The following is a 25,441-nucleotide window of genomic DNA, read 5'->3' as shown; positions in this document are numbered from 1 at the left end:
TAGAGACATCGCTCTTTATATGGTATTTTCTTATAAATTACACCGCGTTTACACTATAATAGGAAACGTGTCGCAAATATTTTACTGTAAATACATTTTTGCGTACAAAAATTGTGTTTTACAACATGTATAAAACTTGGTCTGAATTTATATATTTTTTTAGTTTATACTTAATGTTTTTTAGTGTAATAGCGATGTTACACATACAAATTATTCGGTCCTTCCTGCTTCTTATTACTTCAACATAATTTTCCTGACTAATTGATGGCAGAATATATATACTAAAAGTCTGACTTTCCACAATTCTGAATTACACATAGATTGATTAAAATTAATTACATTTAACAAAATATATATATGTATATCTATCTATTATATGAACCAATTTGAAAATAAATTTATAGACACGTTTAACAATTTCTATATCTACTTAACATTTCATAGATCGAGTGTCCCCAATCAAATAATAATTATTTAGCAATGCTATTAGGATAGTCAATGGACAAACATTTTTATAATTTTTTTTCGCCTCATTTAACTGCTCGATTATACTAATTAACCTATGGTCCATATTTAACTTAATGGATAGTAATTAGGTGTGTTAAATTTTTACAAAGTATTAAACAAGTACCATGAATATCAGAAAGGTTTTTTAAAAAGATACATACATACATGATTAATATAGTAAAGCTTAATTTTCAAATATAGTTTTGGCGAAGAAATGAGGCTTCAGATGACCTCTGCAGGTCCAAGTTTTAAGTCAGATTGGTTCAGAATGATCTTCAAATTTAACCATTAGATATAGCTAATGGTTAAAGTTTTACTAGGTTTACTTCTAGTGCGTTTACGTTTTAGATGTACCCAAATTCTGGCTCGGGCCCCTCCCCCCCGTCCAGAACCCACGTAAAACCAGTTTCTCGACCTCGCAGTGTTTTTCAAACTTTAATGCATTCAATTCAGTCAAATCAGAATTTTTAGAGAAGAGCAGATATCCGCTCTTGATCTCTGGTTACGCATATGCCTAGGTTTATTATCTCTTTTGTGCTCCATATCCACTCGACATCAGCAGAAACCGATACAAATTATTTTAATTACAATCACATTGTCCTATTAATAAGATCTATTCCAATAGATCTTCTATTCCAGTTCTGACAAAGTCCTAGTAAAATATTAGTGGTCATTACTGATATTTACTATGGCATATTCTCGGGTGTTTTATAGATGTTACCGACACATATGATGTTTAATCACTGATATTAAGCAAAATATCAGTGGGCATTACTGATATTTTCTATGGCACATTGTATATTTTTTTATACTATGATATACGTGCTTTATAGATGTTACCGACATGTCTCTACTTGTCTGTATGCTGTCTTACTCCTCGGCAGTGGGCTGGGTGGTGGTATTGTTAGGTGGTGCCTGCAGAGCATACTGTCGCTGTGCTCGCATCACCTCTGCTATGGTGGTGACGCCGGCCTCGTCTAGTTCCCGCCAGCGCTGGTGGTTGCTGCGCGCGTGGTTCACCAACTCCGGCATGTCAATGAATGCTGTGGAAGAATATAGGGATGGTTTTAAATATAGCGCATGCTTGTTAATATACTATACTAGCTGTCCCGGCAAACGTTGTTTTGCCTTAAAAAAAAAAAAGGGGTGGACTACCCCTAACATTTAGGGGGATGAAAAATAGATGTTGGCCGATTCTCAGACCTACTCAATACGCTCACAAAATTTCATGAGAATCGATCAAGTTACGGAGGAGTATGGGAACGAAAACTGTGACACGAGAATATTATATATAAGATTAATTTTAAGTAATATAGGATATTTTATATTAATATATATTATATATTAATTATTAATCGAATTTATGTTTTTGACTTACATTCTGCTGAAGAAAACACTAACCTAAAAATTACTACGTGAAACTATGTAATATTATGTTATCTGTGGTGAAACGCTGGTAGAGTCGCCCCATATACAAACTGGGATAACAGTCGTAATCATGTGATTTTGGGATATCGACTTAAAAGTTATGTAACTTTAAGTCGATATATTCATTGAGCTCAAAGATGGATCATATTAAACATAGACATCTATCTCAAACAACAATAGTAACGCAAAATTTGAATATATATAAACTACTGGATAATAAATAATAAACAAATAATATTATTTACCAGCCCATGCCTCCATCATGTTAATGATGATATAGTCTATGAAGCCGAGCTGCGAGCGCGGAATGGAGCACGTGGCGCGGTCGAACATCGGCATCACGACCGGCAAGTCCTTGGCCTTCTCCTCGTCCGTTTGTAGAAAGTATTCATCCGCAATCCTGTCATAGTATACACACATATATATATATATAGTCAATAATTACTTTACCTCATTTCACTAACTATATCTTATCGCTAGAAACTAAAATACGATCCTAACCTGGATGAATGGCGGTCTTCCACCTTGCGTTTTTCTAAAAACATTTTGCCACGCACAACCACATTATGGAATTATATTCTTGCAATGGTATTTCCGATACAACATTGAATCCTTTAAAAAAGAGCTTATTTCTTACTAAACGGCCGGCAATGCATTTAGAAATCTTAACAAAAATGGTAATCACCATCAGGTGAGCCGCAAGCTAGTTTATTCCAAATTTATAGAATACTCGACTTTTCTCTTAAAATTTTCCATAAGTTTTTTTACAATTTAAAAAACAATTGTTTTTTTAAATTGTAATTTTTTTTAAGTTATTAAAAATTGCATATGAATATTAGATTTTTAAAAAAAATTACAGATTTTAAAATTTTATATGCTAACTAAATAGCTTCAGTAGTTCGAATTAAAAGAAATAGTAGGTACCTCTTACTATAAAAGAGTATTTATTATAAATCTATAAATTCGATTGTAGTTAAATCTATATTTAAATTCGAATAGAATAATATAATATTAAATTTTGAAATACTTAAGATACCTACCTACACTTATAAAGCCGGAGTACGGAGTAGATGTTTGTACTAAAACTTACCTCTTTGCCCATTCGAATGCGAATTTTTGTGGCCTAGAAGCATTCGAGACGTCAGCGCATTTGATCATCATCCTTTTTACTAACACCAGATTCTCCGGCAATGACAGCGCTGTTGTATCTAGAGATAAAGGTTCCTGGAACAAAATTATATTGAGAATAGGTTTAGAATGTAATATATACATTAGAAATAAATACTAACATACTACATATGAAATGATTGGTAGTAAGGAGAACTATGGCACCATTGCTAATAATCTACCAGGTTAAGTGAATCTTTAAGAAAGAAAATCTCTGTTATAGAAACCATCGTGTTAAATTCTTGGTGTATTCGTCTCGATAGGCTAACTAACCTGACTTCATGTTAATTCTATTACTTTCATTTATATCTCGCCAGTACTACTGTTAGCGCAGGAGAATGAATTATTCTATATCCATATTGTTCTAAGGTTTTAAAAAGCTGTTTTATTTGACTAAAATATATTTATGTTTTATATATAGAAAAGGATTATAATATTGGCCAATTATGCAAAGTAGGTATATAATTAAATTTTGTAATAAATTTTGCTTTGTTATACGTACGTCAGTCTTACTCACATCAGTCTGCAGGCCGTCTTCTTTGCTGCCTCCGCTGGTGGCGTAGAAAACGTTGACGAACTTGGCGAGATGCTCGTAATGTTTCGTCATTTCGGTGGCGAGGATCATGTCGATTACGTTGTGCCGCATCGTCTTAAACATTTCGCGGTCGAGATTCTTGAATATGTTTACGCGGTCGTCACCTGTAAGAATTTAAATTTAGAATGAAATCAGCACGAGACATGAATCAGTTTGAATTTCGAAGGTTGGAATATTACATAAAAATTAGTTACAAAGACAAACATTTTTATGTCAACACAGTAATAAATGTGTTGCAGTATCAGAAACTCACACGATGTTAATTGAAAGCGGAACTTTGGTTTGATGGTGTTCATATATCGAACTATTTATATGTATTTTTTGCTTATACTTTAAATTTGTTAAGTAAAAAACAATAAAAAAATATATAGTTGTCTAGTTATATTTCAGGGTTGTTTTATAGAATTTAATTTTACTTTTACTTTTAAGAGAACATAGGACGGGTCGCTATAATATTTAACAAATGCACTGATGGTACATTTGCATATTTGGTTCAAAACTAGCTGATAAGGTAAGTTCTCGGTTTCGATAAGCCATAGATAAGATCCAATATTTGTAAACAACTGAATTAATTAGGCTTAACTGGATTTCCTTATTTTGATGTAGATAATTGGATATGAGTTGAGGTCAAGACAAAGTCATCCATACTAATATTTTAAAATGCAAAAGTGTGTATTGTAGTGCCTTTCTGCTTAGTACCCTTTCTAAAGAAAATAAATGTGAAGATTGATTGCATCACATGGAAGACATATGAATATAAAAAATAGGATAGAAAAGAAGAGAAGATACGAGAAAAGAGAAAGGAATGGAAAGGAGTGGAGTGGAATGAAATGGAGTGGCATAGAATAGAATTTAAATATGGACCACAACTCAGCAAAATTCAGAGTTTATTTTTCATAACTCCAAATTGTACAGAATATTCCCATAACGGTGGCACTTACTGAGGGTAAGCTTGAAGGTGAGAGCGGCATGGTGCGACTCGAGGACGCTGACATCGTTGTAGAGTATAGCGAGTGGGTCGAGCGAGTTGCACAGGAACGCGGAGGAGGTGCCCGGGTGGTCGACGTCGTGCGCCGCCGCCGCCACCAGCGCCGCAGCCGCCTCCAGCGGCTCCAGCAAGCACTTCAGACGCTCTTTCTCCAAGAAGAATGCCACAGCCTGTATACAGTTATCATAATAATATTTCAGGATAATTTACACAGCGGTATCTAATCCGAAGCTAAGTAGAGCTTGTGTTATTGGTACTAGAAAACTGATAGAAGTACATAGATATTTTTTTGTTGTAAATACATGGATACTATTTCTAAAAAACACACAGGCCGATAGATATTGAACAGATCGCCTCTCAAAACTACCATCTCTTGGACAGTTTTAGATTATAGAGTCTGCAGCACAAGCAAGAGTTTTCTTTAATATAAAGTTCTTTTGGCATTTTAAAATGAGAATTTCATTTAAATGTGTCGGAGGAATACTTTTTTAACAAGAGCCTGCAATTATAGCTCATGAAACTTGTGTACCTAGCTCAGTCTTCACATAGTGTGTGTGTGTGTGTGTGTGTGTGTGTGTGTGTGTGAGTAAATTTTATGAGAAATACAAATAAAAAGGGCATTATAAAGATTTTGTGTGTGTGTGTGTGTGTGTGTGAGTAAGGGTCTGACTAAAACATTTACTCCTTTTTATCCTTTTAAGACCTAATTCAATCTTAAATATTGAATTAGGTTTTAAAAGGATCTTAAAATATTTATTCAACCTAACGCTGAACTAATACAAATTGTCTTCAAATTTATATCGATTCAGTGTTACATTGAAAAATTCTTTCAAGATTCAAGATGAGATGTTAGATACGGAATTAATTATTTAAGTATTCCGAATGCTTTCCAAATGGAAGACATATTTTATAATAGTGATATTAAAACATATATGAACATAATCTGACCTGCAGTACATCAGCTGCATGTGTGGAGTTATGGTAGCTGTTCTTTGGGCGGTAGTTGGTCTCTATTGTGGTCAACCAATTAGCCAATGTTCGTTCATCACATTCGAGAGTTCCACACAAATCGAACCGTTGGCCCATGAGGGTAAGACCGAGGTGGGTCAGAGGTCTGCCTCGGGTTATATCCTCCAGTCGGAAAATCTCGAAGTCCCAACAAAGTGCTGTATCGAGAAGTTCACGGAGTTGGCCTGAAGTCTGAAATAAAACGAATAGGTATATTTAACGCTTTTTTTCTTCAGGGATCCACTTGATTTTGAATAAATACCTACTTTTCAAGACTGAATATTGATAAAGTGTTTATTCTGCTACGTATGTATTTTCTTCAAGAATAAGAAAGAGTATTTTCCTACAAAATATATATCTATCAAATTTTCTTGGTCTAAGTATTGAAGTTAGATTAAAAATGTTATAGCTAATATTACAATAAAAAAATATACATACATACCTTATGTTTAATGTTGGTCCTATTGGTCTGTCTGATCACAGTGGAGTCATTGCTGCTTCGCCGCGATGAGATTATGTTTGTAGGTCCTTGCTGTAATATTGAAAAGAGTTCTATTAGATGTATAATAGAATATAATTTTAGCATACTGCACATTGTTACCAAAAATGTACAATACGGTATTAATTTGTTGTTCAATGTTCAAAAACATTCGAGATATTTAAGAACAAATTATACAATTTTAGCTAAGTACATAGCTCGTAAATTAAACAAAAAATAATAATAATTCCTGATTTAATTGATTCTCTTCTCTTTTTAGAAGTCATTTGAAAATATTTATATTATATTTTAATGACAATAATTTACCTCATTATTAAATAGCGATTTTGAATGAACTAAAAAAAAATAACATAAGTTAATACAACACTATAAAGTTGTCTAGAAAGCTGAAATTAAATAATAACCTAGGGGCGTCTTTGTGCTTAACGTAGGTACTGCTCAACGTATTTAAATACTTGTTATTCACATGTAGTGTTAAACGAGACCCGTGCACGAAAGTTTAGTTAAGCTTATTAAGTTTAGTAAGCGAGACAGAATATATTAAACTATCTATAAAATAAATTAATTACATTCAGCAAGTTGTTGCTAACAAAGTGAAATATCTATATAAGCTTGCTATTCATATGGCGACAAATGTTTCGCTGGATATATTACATCTTTACATATGATCAAAATGTTACTTATCGTCTATATATGGAAGGTATATGAGAAAAAATATTATTGTGGGATTTTATAAATTTAATAGAACACAAAATGGTGGAGAATACCTAGAGAACTAAGTGCGCCTTTTGTACCATAATTTATTTATTTATAAAGCTTTAAAAATCAATGAATATTAGAAGTTTTGTCCTGTGTGTTTGTCCGGGCTAATCTGAGAAACGTCTTAAACGTTTGGATGCGTTTTTTACTAACATATTGTGATAAATAAACTATTTAAAATTAGTGTTCGTTTCATACAAATCAGTTATAAAACAAAAAGTTCTAAACCATTATTATTTGGAGTACAGGTACGAAATTGCGGGCACAGCTAGTTAATTATATAAATTGCAGATTAAATCATGCTCGTATTACACTAATTGAAACTCTTGTGGTTAATTACAGCAACGGGATTAAACACAGTTACAGAGGATGTTTCCTATATCAATCAGATTATGTTAGCTTTTTTTCTACACATGTTAGTCTTTAAGGTATATACATAATATAGACCATTATTGTTATAATATGAAGTTGAAATAAAATAAATAAATTTATTTTATAACAAAGACGCAGTTTTCGTCAGTCTGTTTTTCTAACAAAATACTAAAATGTGCATTTTTCGCAGGCAGATTCCACCTGAATCTGCGAGACATTTGTCGCCTATTAGAATAGAGACAGTATTTTTGCGTTTCATAGATTCATTTTAAGTAATAGCACAGACCGTAGGGGTCTAATGTTAATGAGAGCAACGGAATATATTTTTTGGATAAAAAAATACAAATTGTTAATTGTTGTTACAGTAATATACGATTCAAATTAAAAAAAAAACAGTAGTTAAAATCTTTGATTGTAACTGATTTTGTGACGCTGATTATAAGTATTTGTTACTTATAAATATGAGTAACAAAAATATTATTTAAATATGTCAGGTAATTTATGCCTACAAATAGACACAGTTCTATTAAATATAAATTTTGATGAGTACTCTGGGATATAAATCGTATTTTTTTTAAGTAAGTAGAATATTCCGTATCTCTCATTATGTAACCCTCTACAAGTGATCTAAAGACGTCACGATCTAGTGAGAGTTTTGAAGACAGATAAGACAGTTTCCATTTTCAAACTTCCTACCATATAAAAAAGGTTTGTGTTCGCTTGCTCTCGCTTCCCCAGTAGAACCGGATCGTAAACAAATAAATATTATGTTAGTATAATACTTAATTTAATGATGCTGAGTATTATAACAATAATATTACTATTTATCCTTCCATCCCTTTTTATATTATTAATAATTTGTTTCACAATGTTCATTTCTATACCTACATTGGTTGCTTTTAACGATAACAGCAATATTTTCTCTGTGTGATTTCTTACTTATAATTTTGTTGTTATGTAATATAATCCTTTGAAGCGAACAATACAATATCCACATATCTTTCTAACCCATATTAAGGGTACTTATAGTATTACCTTTCAAAAGTGCCTTTGGGTGTATCTAAAAGCCACTACATGGCATAAACACAAACAGTCTATTTTTAAATAATAAATGAATGATATATTTCAAAATCGATTGATTGAGGTAGTACGTAATCATAGAATAGGTACTCAAAGTTAGTTGAATAATAGAAAATTAAATATTATATATTTAACTTATGTTGTTGTGAACTTTAATAATATTATTTCATCATTACTAGGTATCTTTGGTACTATCGGCTTTAATTTGCTGTATTATTATTATATGGTAGCAACGTTAACGCGGAGAACAACACATTTTTTATGATATAGAAAGACAATATAAATAAATTACATACATAGATAGCCGGATCATATTTCTACTATATACCTCATATAATTATGAAAAATTAAATAAAAGATATGTGATTGTTTGTTCTTGGCTAATGCCAGATTAATAATAATCATTTTGATAAAACGCATGCATAAATAATTCTACTTATTTATAAATAGACTTACAAAACTATAAATAACAATATAACAAAATTAAATGGATAAAATATGTACATTATTTTAAATATATTAGAATTGTTTTGGTATTTATATATATATTTATATTCTATATAGGTATAGTTTATATAGAAACTTTCAATAGTTAAATTGATTATATAGCATTATATGGGTGCATTTCATATATTGAATTTAGAACAGTAGAATGGACAAATACGTAATTGTAGGACTGTGTTAAGTCATTACAGTATGTACATAATATTAGTTTATATTTTAGTATCACGTTACAATAATTCACACAAGAGACACGATTGTTTTATACAAAATGGCATCATAACATATACCTATTATCTATAGAATTGAATAACTCACCGATAAAAGTGCTCCAATAAGATCAGTGGCGATAGGATCTTCGACCCTGAGTTTAGGTTCATCCTTCATTTGTGGGGAGTACAGTTCTGACGTTCGAAGCATGTCCACTGCTCTCTCTATGCATGCCACCGTGGATGGCGGAGCGCCCTCGGTTGCCGCTGACAGGAGCGTAATCACCTGAAATAATATTAAAAAACTATTAAATAACTAATATATATGTTTGAAATTTCCTAACAGTCAGTAAATAATATGAAATTGAATGCACAAAGATAAAAACCACAATTTGTTTATTAACATTAAACGCAGATATTATTTTGAAAATTATCTCCAATAAACTGCATGGCTGTCTGATTTCTTTAATTTTTTACAAGTGCATATTGTAAGGTTTTTTTCGACGAGTTGTTATACATGATCAGAAAAGATGATAATACATGATGTGATTCAAATATTCAAATATTTGATTGTAATAATAAATTTATGCATTGTATTATCAAAATTACTACATGTATATGTTAACATGTATGATGTATGTGACGAGAAATAAATAAATTATTATTATTATTCTAGTGAAGCCGGTGCGCGACGCTAGTATTTAACAAAACAAGTTTACCTTAGTGATGGGAGCTTCTAATGGTAGTCCTTGCAACTTGGCTAAGGAAGTACGTCGCAGGCCATCGGACGCAACAGAGCGCACGTCCAGGGAACCTCGCCGGATGGAGTGGAGGGACCCTCGTCCGCGTTCACCGTCCACCACATTAGTTGGCTCACATACGAAAACTACGTGAGATGTACTCCTGAAAGTGGATATATTGGGTTGATAGACCATGGAGAGCAGAACATTAGTTAGAATAGACTAAATACACACACACACACACACACAGCCCGAACACATGAGAACTAAAATAAACAGTTTAAAAACGAAATAGTTTAAAAACAGTAAATTGCAGGTTTGTTTTTGAAATATCGATAACAATTTGGCTTTAATTATGACTTTTGTCGTAGATATAAAAAATATAAATTAAGTTCAAATACCTTAATACTGAAAAACGAAGTTCAAAAAAGTATAACAGAAGAAAAACATTCACATTTAAAATTGTTAATTGTGGTCATGACACTTACGCTAATAAAGAAAAAGTATAAAAAATGTAATTTGTCCTCTTTATAATATTAGTAGATTAGTTCTTTGATGTATAATAATAACAGTAAAAGAAAAATTACTTAGTTAAAGCAACTGTAGCCCCTCTACATGGTAGCAGTATGGGATCAGGTGCTGCTTTTCTGCGGAGCGTTACTGGGGCCTCGAAGTCCCGTGCCCCGCTTGTGGCTAAACGCAGAGCTTCACCTCCTGCGGTGTCGGAAAATGGTCGAGGACTTTCCTCAACTCGCCAACCAAGTACCCGGCACCAGGATTTGTTAGTGAGCTAAAAAAAGAGTAAAACATATTTTATGTGCAAAGGGATAAACTGCATTTTACGCCATTATTAGTGTGAATTCGTTTAAACAGTTTTATGAGTGTGAACCTAGGATATGATCTATGTGTGTCCAAATTTCATTTAAATCCATCTAGTAGGTTTTGCATGACGGAGTTATAAATATTCCTGCACCAACACAAAATTTTCTTGTTATAATATTAGAAAAACGCCCGGATTCGGCCTCGTAAGGCTGTAATTAAATTGAAAGTTTTATTTTTAAGTATAATGCGGGTTATATTTTACTGTGTATGTTACTCCCAGAAAATGTAACTTTTTAGTGGAAGAAGAATTACAACTAGAAGAAAAAATTAAAGTAAACTTAGCGCCAGATTAAAAAAGGGGTGTTATAAATTTGACGTGCTTTATGATGCGGTTTTTTAGAAGCGCATATAGAGATAGATTTACTTTGGGGTACTCGAGAATATATACTAACGAAAAAATTGTTAAAAATATTTTTTTATACTAACAAGTATCCTATGTTGGTCATCAGTAACTGCAACGAGGTCCCTTGAACGGTCAGCGGCGGCGGCCAGGGCTGCGACTGCGCCGATTTGCGCTCGCGCCACCGCGGCCGCTGACCGAGCTTGAAGTACCTCTGCGCACCATGCTGTAGCACCCAGTGTCTCCACCATTACCTGGCAAAAATAAAAACAAAGTAAACATTTTTGGCTCCGGTGATGTTTTTTTATATTTGCAACCGTATTTATGTTATAAATTCTATAAAATTAGTTTTTTATTGTACATAGTTAATAATTTATGTAATTGTATACAACCGTTGTTAATTTTGATTGCATTAAATTATAGTTCTTATTCTTATAATTAGTAACTGTTAGTTACCACTGAACGACTGCGATATCTAAAAGACGTATATAGGTAATCTTTTATCTAAAAAATAAGACGTCGCGCGTAACAGCAATTATTTTATGCGTGTACTCTCGCCTCTGATTCAAAATCACAAATACATTCCGGAATAAATAAAAAAAAATAAACCAAAAGGTATATTGCTAAAACCTTTAATCAAACAAAGTGAAAACTAAATTATACTTAATTTAGCAAGTTCAATATAGCGCAGTCTAAAAATGAACTAAGCCATCTCTTGACAGAAATAAAAACAAAATGTATTAGTATATATACATACTTGTATGTACCACATACACAACAGACAAGGCGTGATTTGATCAACCAGGTTTTGTGTATCAAACTATAATATATACCTATTAGTACGTTTGTAGTTAAACAATTCCTGATAAATATACATCGGTCACATTCATACACGTATGCTTGACATGCCCACATTCCACAGTCGGTATTTGATTCCAAAGTGGCAGGGGATGAGCCTACCACCGCCAGCCAGATTAGATTCAGTTCATTATTATATACATGTATACTATACTAATATTATAAAGCTGAAGAGTATTTTTGAACGCGTTAATCTCAGGAACTACTGCTTCTAATAATAAAACAATTTTTTTGTGTTGGACAGTCCATTTGACGAGGAAGGATTTAAGCTATATAATATTACTCTACGACCAATAGAAGCAAAGCATCAGTGTATAATGTTACAAAAACGGGGAAAATATTCATATTTGAAGGCTTCCGTTGCGTGCGCTGCGCGAGCTAATTCGCGGGCAAAGCTAGTACATAACATACATAGAAAACACCCTGACCGATACAAACAATCATACTTATGAATACAAATGTTAGTGCGAGGAATCGTACCCGCGACCATCGGAAGTAAGGCGGTGTACTAAACCGCTACCGGGACATATAATATATAATATTATATGTCCCATGTTTCCATCTTCAAAATATAAGTCATAAATAAAACATAATTCTTTTTGTTATTACATTTTATTTGAACTCGCTACCTTTCGATATAATTTGTCGTAGCATATGTGTATGATAATTAAAGTTATTCCCAGCATATACATATCAAAGTAGATGAGTATATCAGTGAGAGGTTTGCTATTCAGAACCGCCATCCCTGTAATTAAGTTTCGATCCCATCTCATTTCAACTCACGACTTTTCCACACATATCCTATTTCATCTGCCCAGGTACACAAGCGTTGTATCGTTAATATATTTTATGGTAATACTTATATTATACTCAAATCATTAATAATTTATTACGGTTGCTGTTTACTTAGTTTACTGATTCTTAGTAATAGCATAGTCAGTCAGGCCAAAATTATAATATTTAATCTAGACCAGGCTAATATACTCACCAGTATAAGAGTCAGTCTATTTTTCCGCATTTTTTCTTTGTTTAGATACGTTTTATGGGGATTATGTATTGTATACATAATACATTCCAATATTAAATAAATTCTATCCGGGGGAATTCAGAGCAGTTCGAAAGTAATATATAGAGAACAAAATAAAATAAAAAATATAATGGAAATATTGAATAATATTTTACGTGTATTTGTTTCCAGGTTGTATGTCTGCTATGCAATAGATAGTATATTCGTCTAAATTAAATGGTTTTTCTTGTTATGAGCAATATAATTTTATCTCTTGTTCTTATGCAGATTTTGTAACGATTAGATGAGTTTTCTTACTGTGAAATAAAAAGTTATTTTTTAAATTACTTAAGACGGTGACTTATTTCAGAAGGTGATTCCAAATTCGATGACTCTCTTTATTATAGATAGAACAGATTTTTTTCGGAATAAAACCTAATAATTTGTATGTTACCCGTTAGTGCGTAACGTATTATATATTTTATTTATTATTGCATGGAATAAAAATATTAGAGATTCAGTTTCATTTATACAAAGATATTCTGTATATGTGAAAGATATATATGGGGCCACTCGAAGTCGAATAGTTCAAGCTCAATGACAATATACAAATTGAAGACTTAGAAATGATAATTAAATAATTTAATTTTTGAAAAATTATACAATATTTGTATTGACAGCCTCGGTAGTCTAGCGGTTTAGCATACCACTTTCTTTCCAATGGCTGCGGGTTCGATTCCCAGCAATGTATGTTACATTACTACGTATATTATATACGAATATTTTCGTTTACTACGTATATTATATACGTAGTAAACGCCCAGATATTTACAAAAATTTAAGTATTTATATCAGTTGCCTGATACCCATAACACAAGCGCTGCTTCACTTGGGACTAGGTGATGTTGTTTGAATTGTACAAGGGTATTATTTTATTATAAATGAATAATAACAAAATATACATTTTAATGTACATTATATGGATATCTTTCTATAAATGAATAAGGCGAGCCTCATTGTATATGTAGTTTTTTATAATATTTTGTTATAAGTTAAGTTCAATTAATGATATTAATAAAAAAAATATAATTTACAGCGTAAATTAGAAAACATATTTTTAGTACAACATACAACTATCAAACATAAAATCATTATGTTTGAAATTCCCTCAGGATTGAACGAAGATACCTACATTGTGTTTTACGATCCTACTCAAACTTTAATTCAAGCTCGAACGAGAAGTTTAATTTTATCTTTGCACTTGGGTGCACAGAAGAATATGTGTTAAATGCATATTATAAAGTAAGTAAGTTTCTATTGGATTAGGTGGATGAAAATTAATGAAAGCTAACAAAGTTCCAGCTGTATATAGTTTCGTTTTAAATTAACACAAATTTAATAACTATGAGTCATATGTTCTACCTTTTAGTGCCATCATATGCTGAAACCTTTTTATTTTTATGTTTTCTCGAGGGTTATCAATATTGAGCGCTCCATATAGAGAACATATAGAGTAATACAGATGTATATAGATTTATTACGCCATTGCCGCATTTATATCAGCAATAAGTTTTATAATATCATAACTTCTGTGTGATTAAACCAGTGAGATAAGTTTCATAATTTTTTGTATTTTGTATTTATGACCAAAAACAAGCGTTTCCTGCGATTTAGTTCTTTTTTTGAGATAAAGAATATCCTATGTCCGTCTTCATGACAAAATCTATCATTATACCAAATTTTTAAAATTATTATAACGATCCATTATCTTGCTTAGTTGTGAAAAGGTAACGAACAGTCAGACTAGTAGACAGACAAACTTTCGCAATTATAATATAATATTGGTAATAATTGGTATAGATTATATACATTATTATATATGTGATAGTGTAATGAACCCTTAGAGCATTGAAGGGCGCGTTCAGTAGGTAGCCACTGCGTGGGAGACTTAACAGGAATTTATGGCCGTCGCCGTGCCGTTTGGGTGTATAAGAAAAATTTCAGATCGGCTCCAGACATCAGCCAGAGGTCAGCATACGACGCAGAACATTCCGAATGGAGACTATAGATCTTTACAAATTGCTTTTCGTAATATATGAGTAAAAGTAGTGAGTAGTCGTACAGATACTAAGAATATCTATATATACAAAACAAAGAACAATATTCTAATAATTATTAAGATATTGTATAGATCGTAGATTACGTAGATAGTGTACGTATAACTACGATATATTTACATATATGTATATATATCATATTTCTTTAAGATTTAGTAGGTCTAACGTACAGTAGATCTTAAAAAAAATTTGAATATTGTTCTTTGTTTTGTTCGCTACAATACACGGGCAATGCTCAGTAAAAGTACATCCGTAACATTAGTTTTTTTCAGCTGAATAATAGGAATCGGTATGGATATCGCTACTTCGGTTTATTTTTAATAGACGTAGTTTGTGGACAATATATACCAGAAATACCACTCTATATAGACATAAGAACTACACTGTTATCAGTTAGACGATATATTAAACTATAATTTTTAGATTTTTAGAGTAGCAGCCGGTATTAAATTCTGCTCAATATAAATTGAAGTTTGAAGGTTGAATAAGATTGATAATAATAATCAAATTATATGCAATGTAACAAAGTTCACCGATTCATGTAGGATAATAATACTATTATAGCATAGAAGAAAAAAATATACACATACATAAACAGTTGCATGTTACAGATAATAACTACAAAATATATGCAATAATAGATTCATCGTTATGATAACAACCCATCTATTGTCCATTGGTCCGAAGGTCTGTCACAAATTAATTCCGTTCAGTTAATTTATTGGCATCAAGTGATGTGACTCTAATGACTCTAAATACCTAGGTACCGTATTCATGATATTCATTTTGTCGACTTGTTATGTAAAGTACGGTTCTGCCAATAGTAATTAGTGACTCTTTGCAAGATTTTAGAGGTATGTTACAATAGATTCAAGTTAAAATTATCTAAACATTCGAGAAATATATTTAACATTAGTTTGAGCGAATATATTCGTATAAATTTTGACTGTTTTTAAACCATTTTTATAACAAAAAATACAAAATTTTAAGTGATCTTATTACAATATATTAGTGTTCGCAATATGTCTTTCAAGTATAGACAACGACCAGTATTGTTTCTATTACATATATATATGTAGATAGATTTTTTTTAATTAAACGCACAGGCACTATTGCTGTCATGTTTCTAGGAACTGCCATGGGCGCAGAGTTCCCTTTACGCTGACGATGAGTATGGACTGGAAGTAATTACATACGAGAAAAAAAACATATATACCTACAGTATATGTGTTTTGATGTTCTATGATATACAGGGACCATGAAGTTACATATATGTATATAACTTTTTTTTTATTATAGAAAATTGGGCTACAGTATATGTTGTGTAAAGAATCTTAAATTTTAAAATATTAATTAAATTGAGATTTTAATGACGGCAAGGATTGTTATTGTTGTACTTCCTTACATTTTAAATAAGGTAAGGATTCAAATCTATAGTGGTTTTAAATATTACTTTTAAAGGACTATAGTTATAGGACTACAGATATAGTTAATAACTATAATTACGATTCTTACCCTGTTATACCCAGCCTCTAAGTAGGGCAGTACAGCAAAATCATCTTTCAGATATGCACTGAAACAAAGAAAAAAAGTATTTACAATATCTAAATTAACAACAAGAAATGTATTTATTTAACTAGGGACCAGTTCCGGTTTCTCACGGGTGCAATAAAAATCATTGAATATCTCATTTTTGTATTATAATACGGGTGTATTATATACATATATATGATCCTCTTAAATCACTCTTTATATTGCTGAAACTACATTAAATTCCATTATGTAATTTAAAATATGTAATCGTACAGACAGCAGCGCTGACTTTGTTTTGGATTCTGTAGAGATATTTATATAAAACTTTATTCTTTATCCACACTTTGTAAAATATTTTTATTTGTAAAATAGTATAGCTACTGAAAAAATATCTCAAATATCTACAAAGTAGATACTTAGTTATATGTAAATTGTTATTTGTACGAGGAGGGGGAGCCTGCTTTGTAATCAATCCGAGACTGCCTCAATAATAGACTAAAGGTAATACTCCTTTGTTTATAGGCATTGTTTTTTTTAATTTTATCGTGAATAATATTTCTTTGTATACCAAAAATTTAAATAAATTTAGTTACTTATATTGAGCATGGATGAATAACAGTCATTCTGATATCATCACAAATTTTAATACTAAATTATCATTACTTTATTGACTTAATATTTGCATATTAGTTGGATTTCAAAAATGTTTTTTACTGTTTACATTCAAGGTAATAAATAGACAAATAAACATATATTTTCGATTATAATATAGAATTTTGACATTGTATGTTTCTTTAATATGTATCGAATTCAAGTATGATCCAATGTAAAGGTACAATTAACATTACTAGTGTCCCAATGGAGCTCTGTAACTCGCAATTTCGACCATTAATAACGTAACTATTCAAATGTTATCGCTAATGGAGTAGCGAGTCAAGCCTTCAACTAAACAATAGTATCTCGGTACATTGTTTGTCCCTCAGAAAGAGGACAACATAGTAACCCTATCCACTGATACAAAGCCCGTTTCTAAAATGGGTCCAACGTGTGAACGCGGCAGAGATTGAAGAGAGAGGAGGTGTTCTAGGTGTCGGAATTGTGTCATATCTTAATGGATATGAATCTAACACTTTTGTTACACTCGTTTTGTTCACGAATACAAACAATGTAGTTACATACGAAATATCATTGTAAAAGAATTTGTATCAATCTCAAGTATATATTTACCATAATGATAGTATAGGGGCGTAGTCTTAGAACGCTGGTATCGTCCGAAGTGTCACGTGTCCCTTACCAAGCCTTAAAAACATTAATTGCAGTGAAAGGAATATTATAACATAATTATCTAATGAACCAAGATTTATGCCTAGTTTTGAAAGTAAATTTGTGCAACAACGTTTAAAGTTACATGTAAAGTTTATTTTTATATAAAGCTTTTCTTTTCTTTTGCTTTCATATATATAAGAACCAAACTGATAGTAAGAAAATAGTAAAAGAACAAATAGGTACCTGTACATATATTGGCAACAATGTTTCCACGAAACAAAACGTAGAAAGATTTAATTTCCTAATAAAAAAAATTGGATTTTCTTTCAATGCTACGGATTTCTAAGTCTGGGGTTAAACCGTGCACTAGATCTAGAAAGTACGCGTTTAGAAATCATAACAAAATATCTAATTTCAATTTTATGTATCTTTTCTGTTTTTACTGTCTTTTCTGTCTTTTAATAAAGATGTTGTAAAACTTTATTATGATATTAAAATTTTGATGGAAGTTATAATATAGTTTTATAACTCCGATCCTATGTATTTAATCCTGTAATATTTCTTCAGAACTTAATAGTACGTACTAGATATTATTAATAACTATTTTATTAGACATTATACCGTTGTGAATAATTCGAATCGAGATAAATACCTAATATATAACAAACAGAACTCGTCCAAATATAAGAACATGTAGGAGAATAAATCCAATTACAATATTCAATATAAGATTTATATATCTACCCATTATGATTATAATTTGGCCATATCGCATTGGACAAAATAGAGTTTTCCTCGTAATAATAAACCTTTTTCTACGGTCGATTATCTCTATTCTTGTAAAATGTAATATCAAACCATAATAAAGTGAAATTGCGAAGGAAACAGATTGTTAGTAATTGGAACCAGTAAGCTCAAATGCCAGGACGACCCCTACACGGTCCACCCAGGTCATCCAACCATCGCGGCTAATTCCCAGTACTGAGGATTCTACATGATGGACTATCGACCTGACTTCATGCTCAGGGGGAAGAGGATTGTTAGTAATGTGGACTAATGATCCCATTGCTAGCAATGTAACATGTCAGGTCGACCTCCACGCGTTTCCTCCTGGAAACCATCGTGATAAATTCCTGGTGAATTTGTCATGTTGAGCTAACTGATCTGACTTCATGGCCATCCTATCATCTTCCACTGGTGCCCCGCCAGCGTATACCGTTAGCGGAGGCGGGTGCACCATTCCATTATCATCCAATGATAATAGACTTCATGCTCATCCTATTATTCTCTACTTTACCGCCATCGTATGAGAATAATATTTTTTTTATATTTCAGCACAAAAATTACCGTAAAATATGATAACGATAAATATATTATTTTGTGATATGTAAAACAATATTTTTTGTACTTTATTCAATAAAGTGCAAGCACGTTATTGAATATACAAAAACAGAAAACGAACATTAAAAAAATTAACAATGTCAAACTTTGTTTAGTAAATATGATACGATATGCAATTGTGACATACAGATTTATTTTAAAGTTTTGTTCGCAAGCCTGTAATTAAAACAAAAAATATGCGAAACTGTGCCAACTCTAAAACCTAGTATTAATTGCTCTGTGGTACTTTTTATTTTTTTCCGTTACCAGTCGTGACCGATTTTATAGCGGGAGAATAAATATTCTTAACTGAAAGTTGAAAATAAGCACCGCCCGGATAAAAATACAGAGAAGCATCGGAGCGAATAACCATCGAGAAAAATCTTTGACTGGATTTTTGCTGTGGTGTACCGCTCTCGGGCCATTGGCCTGGAATGTGTCCCACATTGAGACTTGGTTCAATAATGTACTCTATATTTTTGGTATCTGTGTCTTTTCTTCTAGAAATGGTCAACATCTGCATCTCTCATTGTATATTTACTACACAGTCGTTAGAGCATTCCTATTTGCTACAAAATATTTAGTCATGGTTTCGTTTATGATAATGCGACTTTTTCAGATTTTCATGAAATACAAGATGAATTGCCTCCGTCCCCGTGATATTATCTATAACACTTTAAATTATATCAATAAGGCCCTTGAACCGTCAAAAGGCAACACACGGATGCACAAATAGACAGACTTTAACAATTATAAGATAGGTATCGATAACCATATGCTATTGAAAAATTTTAAATTATCGCTATCGGACAAAATAGCTAAATGTAAGTTGATTTAAAACAAAACTTGTTAGCAACCAAATTTATGCATTTAATATGACACACTTTTTTTAAAATAAATAATATGTGTATTTTGTTGTATTATTATTTTGTATTGTTATTATGTTGTATTTATTATACTTATTGATATTACACCTAATGATATCTCCGTTCTACATTCATGCATACTCATCGGTTTAGGGTGGTTTAATTTGATTCCTTTCATACCTTGACTGAGGACGGCCGACCGGCGACCGACACCAGACACTTATCCCTTTTAGATCCTGCTTATATTTTTTTTAATCTACATCAAAAAGAAAGAGTCCCTTAATTTGGGTGTAGAATCGATAGTATATGTGTTACCATGTTCGAAATACTTTAGAGCTGTTCACGATTTTTAAACATTAAGCTTCAAATCTATGCATATAAATAAAATTGGAGTGACTGTTTGTAATATTGAAATAATCGGTCCAGCCATTTCAGAGATTAGCCGGAACAAACAGACAGATCTACAAAAAATTGTAAAAAATGTTATTTTGGTGTATGTACCGTATTTATATTCATAAGATTGTGAGTACGCGATGTGATATACCTTCACATCAAATTCATTCAGCCGTTTAGTTGCGAAAATTTAACGAACACGCAACGAACAACCTACTCATTTACGTATAATTATAATGTTATTTGTATATCTACGTATGGGAATTAAGAATCTCACTATGTTTACGTCTTTCACGACAATCGCTTAAACTTCTTTAAAAAGTTTAAACATTCTTCTTAAAAACGTTTAAACTTGAGTCTTCTTAAGGATTAATTTAATTAAATTTCCGTTGATAATTCTAAAAACAATGGATTCAAAATGAATATAAAGCAATTTGATACTCCAGTAGTGTATAAATGTTCCATGGGAGTGAGTGAGTGAAAATAAACTTCCCAAGCAAGCAATATTCATCTCATATAATTTATTATACACACATTATTGTTTTTATATACCTTTGTAATATTAAGCTTGGTATTTATTCATCATATTAGCTCTTGTTTGCCTTAGCTCTTATTTCGCCTTTTCCAATATTGCGAATGAATATTATAGAAAACACGACTTGAATATAATTAAATTCTTTCTTCTTAATTAAATATATCCCACATATGGCAATAATTGTCAAGTCAATTCAATTACCTATACTAGTATCTACAATTATATAATTTAAATAATAAATATTTAGCGTTTATTTGTACTTCGTATGTTTATTCTAAGATAAAAGGTTCCTACGTTCGTCCTCATGATATAATCTATCGTTACATTAATTTTCACTAAATTCCATATAGCCGTTGAGCCATGATAAGGTAATTAATAGATAGACAAGCTTTCGGATTTACACGGTTAGTGTGGGATTATGGATAGGAATGAGTTATAGAATAAAAAAATATATCTATTAAAAAGTGCTTATATCAAGTATATTTCAATATAGATTATTTATATTTCTGTTATTTTTATAAAGTAAATGTTACATATATAATATATGAAAATTAAATACCAATCCAACACTAATTTCACGAATACATAAGAAATAATAAAAAATATTTATTTTTACTTCAGACACAATAAGTATTTAATAAGGGTTACATTTTTATAAACTGAACTCCATAAATAGGAAAAGGAGCCAATTACATATACAAAAGGCCTTTATCCTTAAAGAGGTTCGAGGTTCGAGTACTTTCACAATAAAATTTCCCACAAACAATCTCGTGTTTACAAGAAAAAGGTTGTAGAATTATGTGGATGGTATAATATGATACACTTTCGCTTTTATAAATATTTGTTCTTTGTTCCGAACAGACTACGAATACGTCTTATTATTCGCAGTGAATAGGTAATCAATGAGTCTGTACTCCTCCATACGGATTTTGTGTGAGAGGCTCTCAACGAAATATTATTATAGCTCCAAAGGCAACTTAAATTTCATAAAGGCCAATTAACTGAAATTTATGATAAACATATTAAACATACCTATAAATAAAATCCTTAAAATCACTCGAATAAATAACGCTTTTATTTTACCCATACTACTAGTAATGTCCTGCTGTTTTATAAAGTTTAAAAAAAAACTGTAAAAGCAGAGATGCTTTTACAGTTTTTTGTATAGTGCTTATTATTATTATATTTAACTATCTGACGGCGAGAAGGATCGGTCTATAGATCTATGTATATGGTAGAATGCGATGTTTCTGAGGATGATATACAAAACAGAAAAATAAGATATAGGTATCTTATTTTTCTAACTATATCTAGGAAGATAGAGATTTAATATAACTTTTTTCTTCTTGCATATTCCTTAAACGATGTAGCGTGATATTGAGTCTATAATCTTCCTCGAGTATGACTTGAGGAAGACTATATAGTCATTCAAATTAAAAAAAAAACATTAGGACAAGTATATTCAGCTATTAAAGCGCCGAAGTAAATAAATATGTCAAATTTATATAGATATATACACAGGCACCATATTGCTTTGTTTTAGTAAAAATCTAGACTTGGTTTGAGTATACAATAGTCTCCTTTCGATTACTTGTTCATATGTTTTGTTTAAATATAAATAATAATACATATCTGTCCTTGGAGACTGATATAATATAATGCTAAGTTAGCATACATCAATCATTATAATTTAATACTCAAACATATATACTTTATATATGCGTATATAATGGCTACTACCTGAATCCCTTACGCGAATTAGGGTGAAGCCTCAAATCTAACTTGTAAAGTGTAAGCGACCACAATGTATCTACTTCATGTAATTCGACGAACTTCGCACACAAATGAAGCGTTCGAGTCGGGTCAATTCAGGAGATGAGCTAAATTTTCTGAATTGATTCTCTGAAATGTAATGTAGCCTTCTGTATTAATATTATTATGATAATTTGGGTAAATGTTAAGAAAAATTATATTACCTCTACATTGCTTAATTTTTATAAGAAAAGCGGCTAATGAAGGTATTGCCCGTGTACTGATTGCGTAGAAAAGTTTGTAAATGCTCCTGCGAAATATACACCGTAGGATGTAAGAAAAAGATGAGGGATGGCAGTGAAATTATAGTGTTCGCAAGCATGGCATCTTAATTTTCATATCCTGAAGAGTAGGCATTACAGGCGTCATATGACGATGTGGTATCCGTGTTCCAGTCAATGTATTACATTCAATTTCGAATGTTATTCATAAAAGGTCTTGCTTATAAATAAAGAATATAAGGTAATAAATTATTAAAAAAATATATATATTATTTATTTAAGATATGTGTGGTGTGACAAGAATGGATAAGATAAAGAATGAATACATATACATAGAGGAAGTATGAAAGTGGCGCCGGTGTCGGAGAGGTTGAAGAGTAATCGTCTATCGTGGTATGGACATGTAATGCGTAGGAACGAAGATAATATTTTAAGGAAGGTGTTACATATGAATGTGGATGGTTATAAGGGCAGCAGAAGGCCGAAAAAGAGGTGGATGGACTGTGTGAAAGATGATAAGGTAAGAAAGGAAGTAAATAACGAGATGAATGGAAGAGAAAAACATATTACGCCGACCACAAATAAAAGGGATAAGAAAGAAGCAGATGATGATATTTAAAATATATGAAATCAAATAATGTGAAAGACTATGAACTTCAGGCGATGAAGATACTACCTTTATTTTTACATCAGAAAAATGTGTCATGGAGACTCATTTGGCATAGAGGATGAATGAGTACTGCCGGACTCCTAACGGCTACAAACCTGATGTATACCTATCAGCTCATGGAGGACGAGCTTACAGGAAAAAAATAGTCTTCAGCTTCACCGCCTTGATGAAGATACGGGTAAGGTTATGATAATATGATAGCTGTCTCAAGTTACAAATCCTTCAGAAATAAATGTTTCAGGAATAAATGCAAATATAACTGACAGAAACATTTCACTGTAGACTACTTAAAGTAAACGGGCAGACTTTGTAAGTTACATTGCAAAGTAATTGAAAAAGAGAAAGGATTTCCATTTGACTGTATTTGTTTTTCTTATTATCATACAAACATTGTATATATAAATATAAATACAATAGAAAACCTAATAATAATAACTGTATGATTTAATATGTAATATTAATTTAAAAATATTAACTACGTTTATATCCTAATCGTCTTTTGAAAAGGACTGTTTTCTAGCTGCTCAGCCAGATATAGTCACATTTATAAACTTATTAGCTACGCATATGGACTGTTAATGGATATACAATTTTATTAGATAGTAAACAAAATATCTTGACACATTCAATGCTCTTAAAAGTCAAAAAGTTAAAAGAAAAAAGAAGCATTTATTAACATATTAATGCGTATTTTCTCTGTCAAGATATTTTAAATCTAACTATGAAAGTTAATATTGATAGATATCGATAACTATAATAAATAAAATTATTCTGTCTCAGGTTACTTATTACAAAATATTATTTTGTACCAGTATTGTTTTAGAATACTATAGTTGCATAGATTCAATTTAGGTTTGATTACCACAAATACAGTGCTAACTCTTAATACATATTATTAATTTACTGAATAGTTATTCTGGTAGCCTACACATTATTGAATTTATGTCCCCTAGGATAATTACAATCATTATTATCCTTATAGAGTATATGAAGATAACTGTACCTGAAAGGTCACACATATTGATCGACCTTGGCCTCAATATGCAGGTACATTTGGGTTCACTATTATGTATATATTTTGAGGTTGGATCTTGTTACATCTCATGTCATGAAGATCAAGAAAATATTTAAATAAAAATTTAAATATTTTCTTGATACAGTATTGTCTAGTTTAGTGAATGAAATAGGGGAAACAGAGGTCCTCACATAGACGACTCTGTAACAAAAACATATTTCTCTATGTTATTCTAGAGAATGCTTCTAGAGAAGGAGTATAAGGGTATGCAACCCCGAGTCATTTTTAGTAATGTCCGATGTACGATTCAAGTAAGTATTCCCTCTTCTCTCATAAATTCTTCCACTTGCCAACTTTACTTATTTTCTCAAGTCTTTTAATTCCTTTCATATCTTAAATGACAGGTTCAGCACCAACAACATCATTCCCAAGACAGGGGGCTGATCATTAAACTATAATCAGAAACCCACAGCCGCAAACTAAATAAATATGAATAAAATCATTATTGGATTAACATAGAAAGACGATGACTAAGAAGAGGAAAAGAGATGTTGCAATAACATTTTATTATTTATTTTAGAACACGGTGTGAGAGAAAAAGAAAAAAAAAAAGGATTTTTTAATTTTTTCGATTCCATTACGCGTTGGACAACAGTATTAAAAGTCACAAAGGCTACAGCGGACTCTTCTGTAA

At 31.4% G+C, this 25,441-nt stretch overlaps 1 protein-coding gene across 1 annotated transcript in view; it reads right to left on the bottom strand.

Annotated features, from left to right (window-relative positions):
* Positions 1–357: 357 nt before the first annotated feature.
* Positions 358–25,441, bottom strand: part of LOC131852852 (high affinity cAMP-specific and IBMX-insensitive 3',5'-cyclic phosphodiesterase 8-like) — a 96,391-nt gene continuing 71,307 nt past the window's right edge. The window contains exons 6-18 of the mRNA XM_059203590.1: positions 16,572–16,629; positions 11,162–11,329; positions 10,441–10,643; positions 9,833–10,016; positions 9,223–9,399; positions 8,020–8,052; positions 6,136–6,225; positions 5,634–5,885; positions 4,639–4,855; positions 3,620–3,801; positions 3,026–3,159; positions 2,181–2,335; positions 358–1,550 (exon numbers count right to left, since the gene is read on the bottom strand). Coding sequence (XP_059059573.1) covers positions 1,378–1,550; positions 2,181–2,335; positions 3,026–3,159; positions 3,620–3,801; positions 4,639–4,855; positions 5,634–5,885; positions 6,136–6,225; positions 8,020–8,052; positions 9,223–9,399; positions 9,833–10,016; positions 10,441–10,643; positions 11,162–11,329; positions 16,572–16,629 — 2,026 coding nt within the window. The 3' untranslated portion in view covers positions 358–1,377. The remainder of the gene's footprint in view (positions 1,551–2,180; positions 2,336–3,025; positions 3,160–3,619; positions 3,802–4,638; positions 4,856–5,633; positions 5,886–6,135; positions 6,226–8,019; positions 8,053–9,222; positions 9,400–9,832; positions 10,017–10,440; positions 10,644–11,161; positions 11,330–16,571; positions 16,630–25,441) is intronic.

The sequence above is a fragment of the Achroia grisella genome, unplaced genomic scaffold, assembly GCF_030625045.1.
Source record: "Achroia grisella isolate CSIRO2021 unplaced genomic scaffold, CSIRO_AGI_Agris_v1 utg869, whole genome shotgun sequence".
Taxonomy (NCBI): Eukaryota; Metazoa; Arthropoda; class Insecta; order Lepidoptera; family Pyralidae; genus Achroia; species Achroia grisella.
This window is presented reverse-complemented; position numbering and strand designations above follow the sequence as displayed.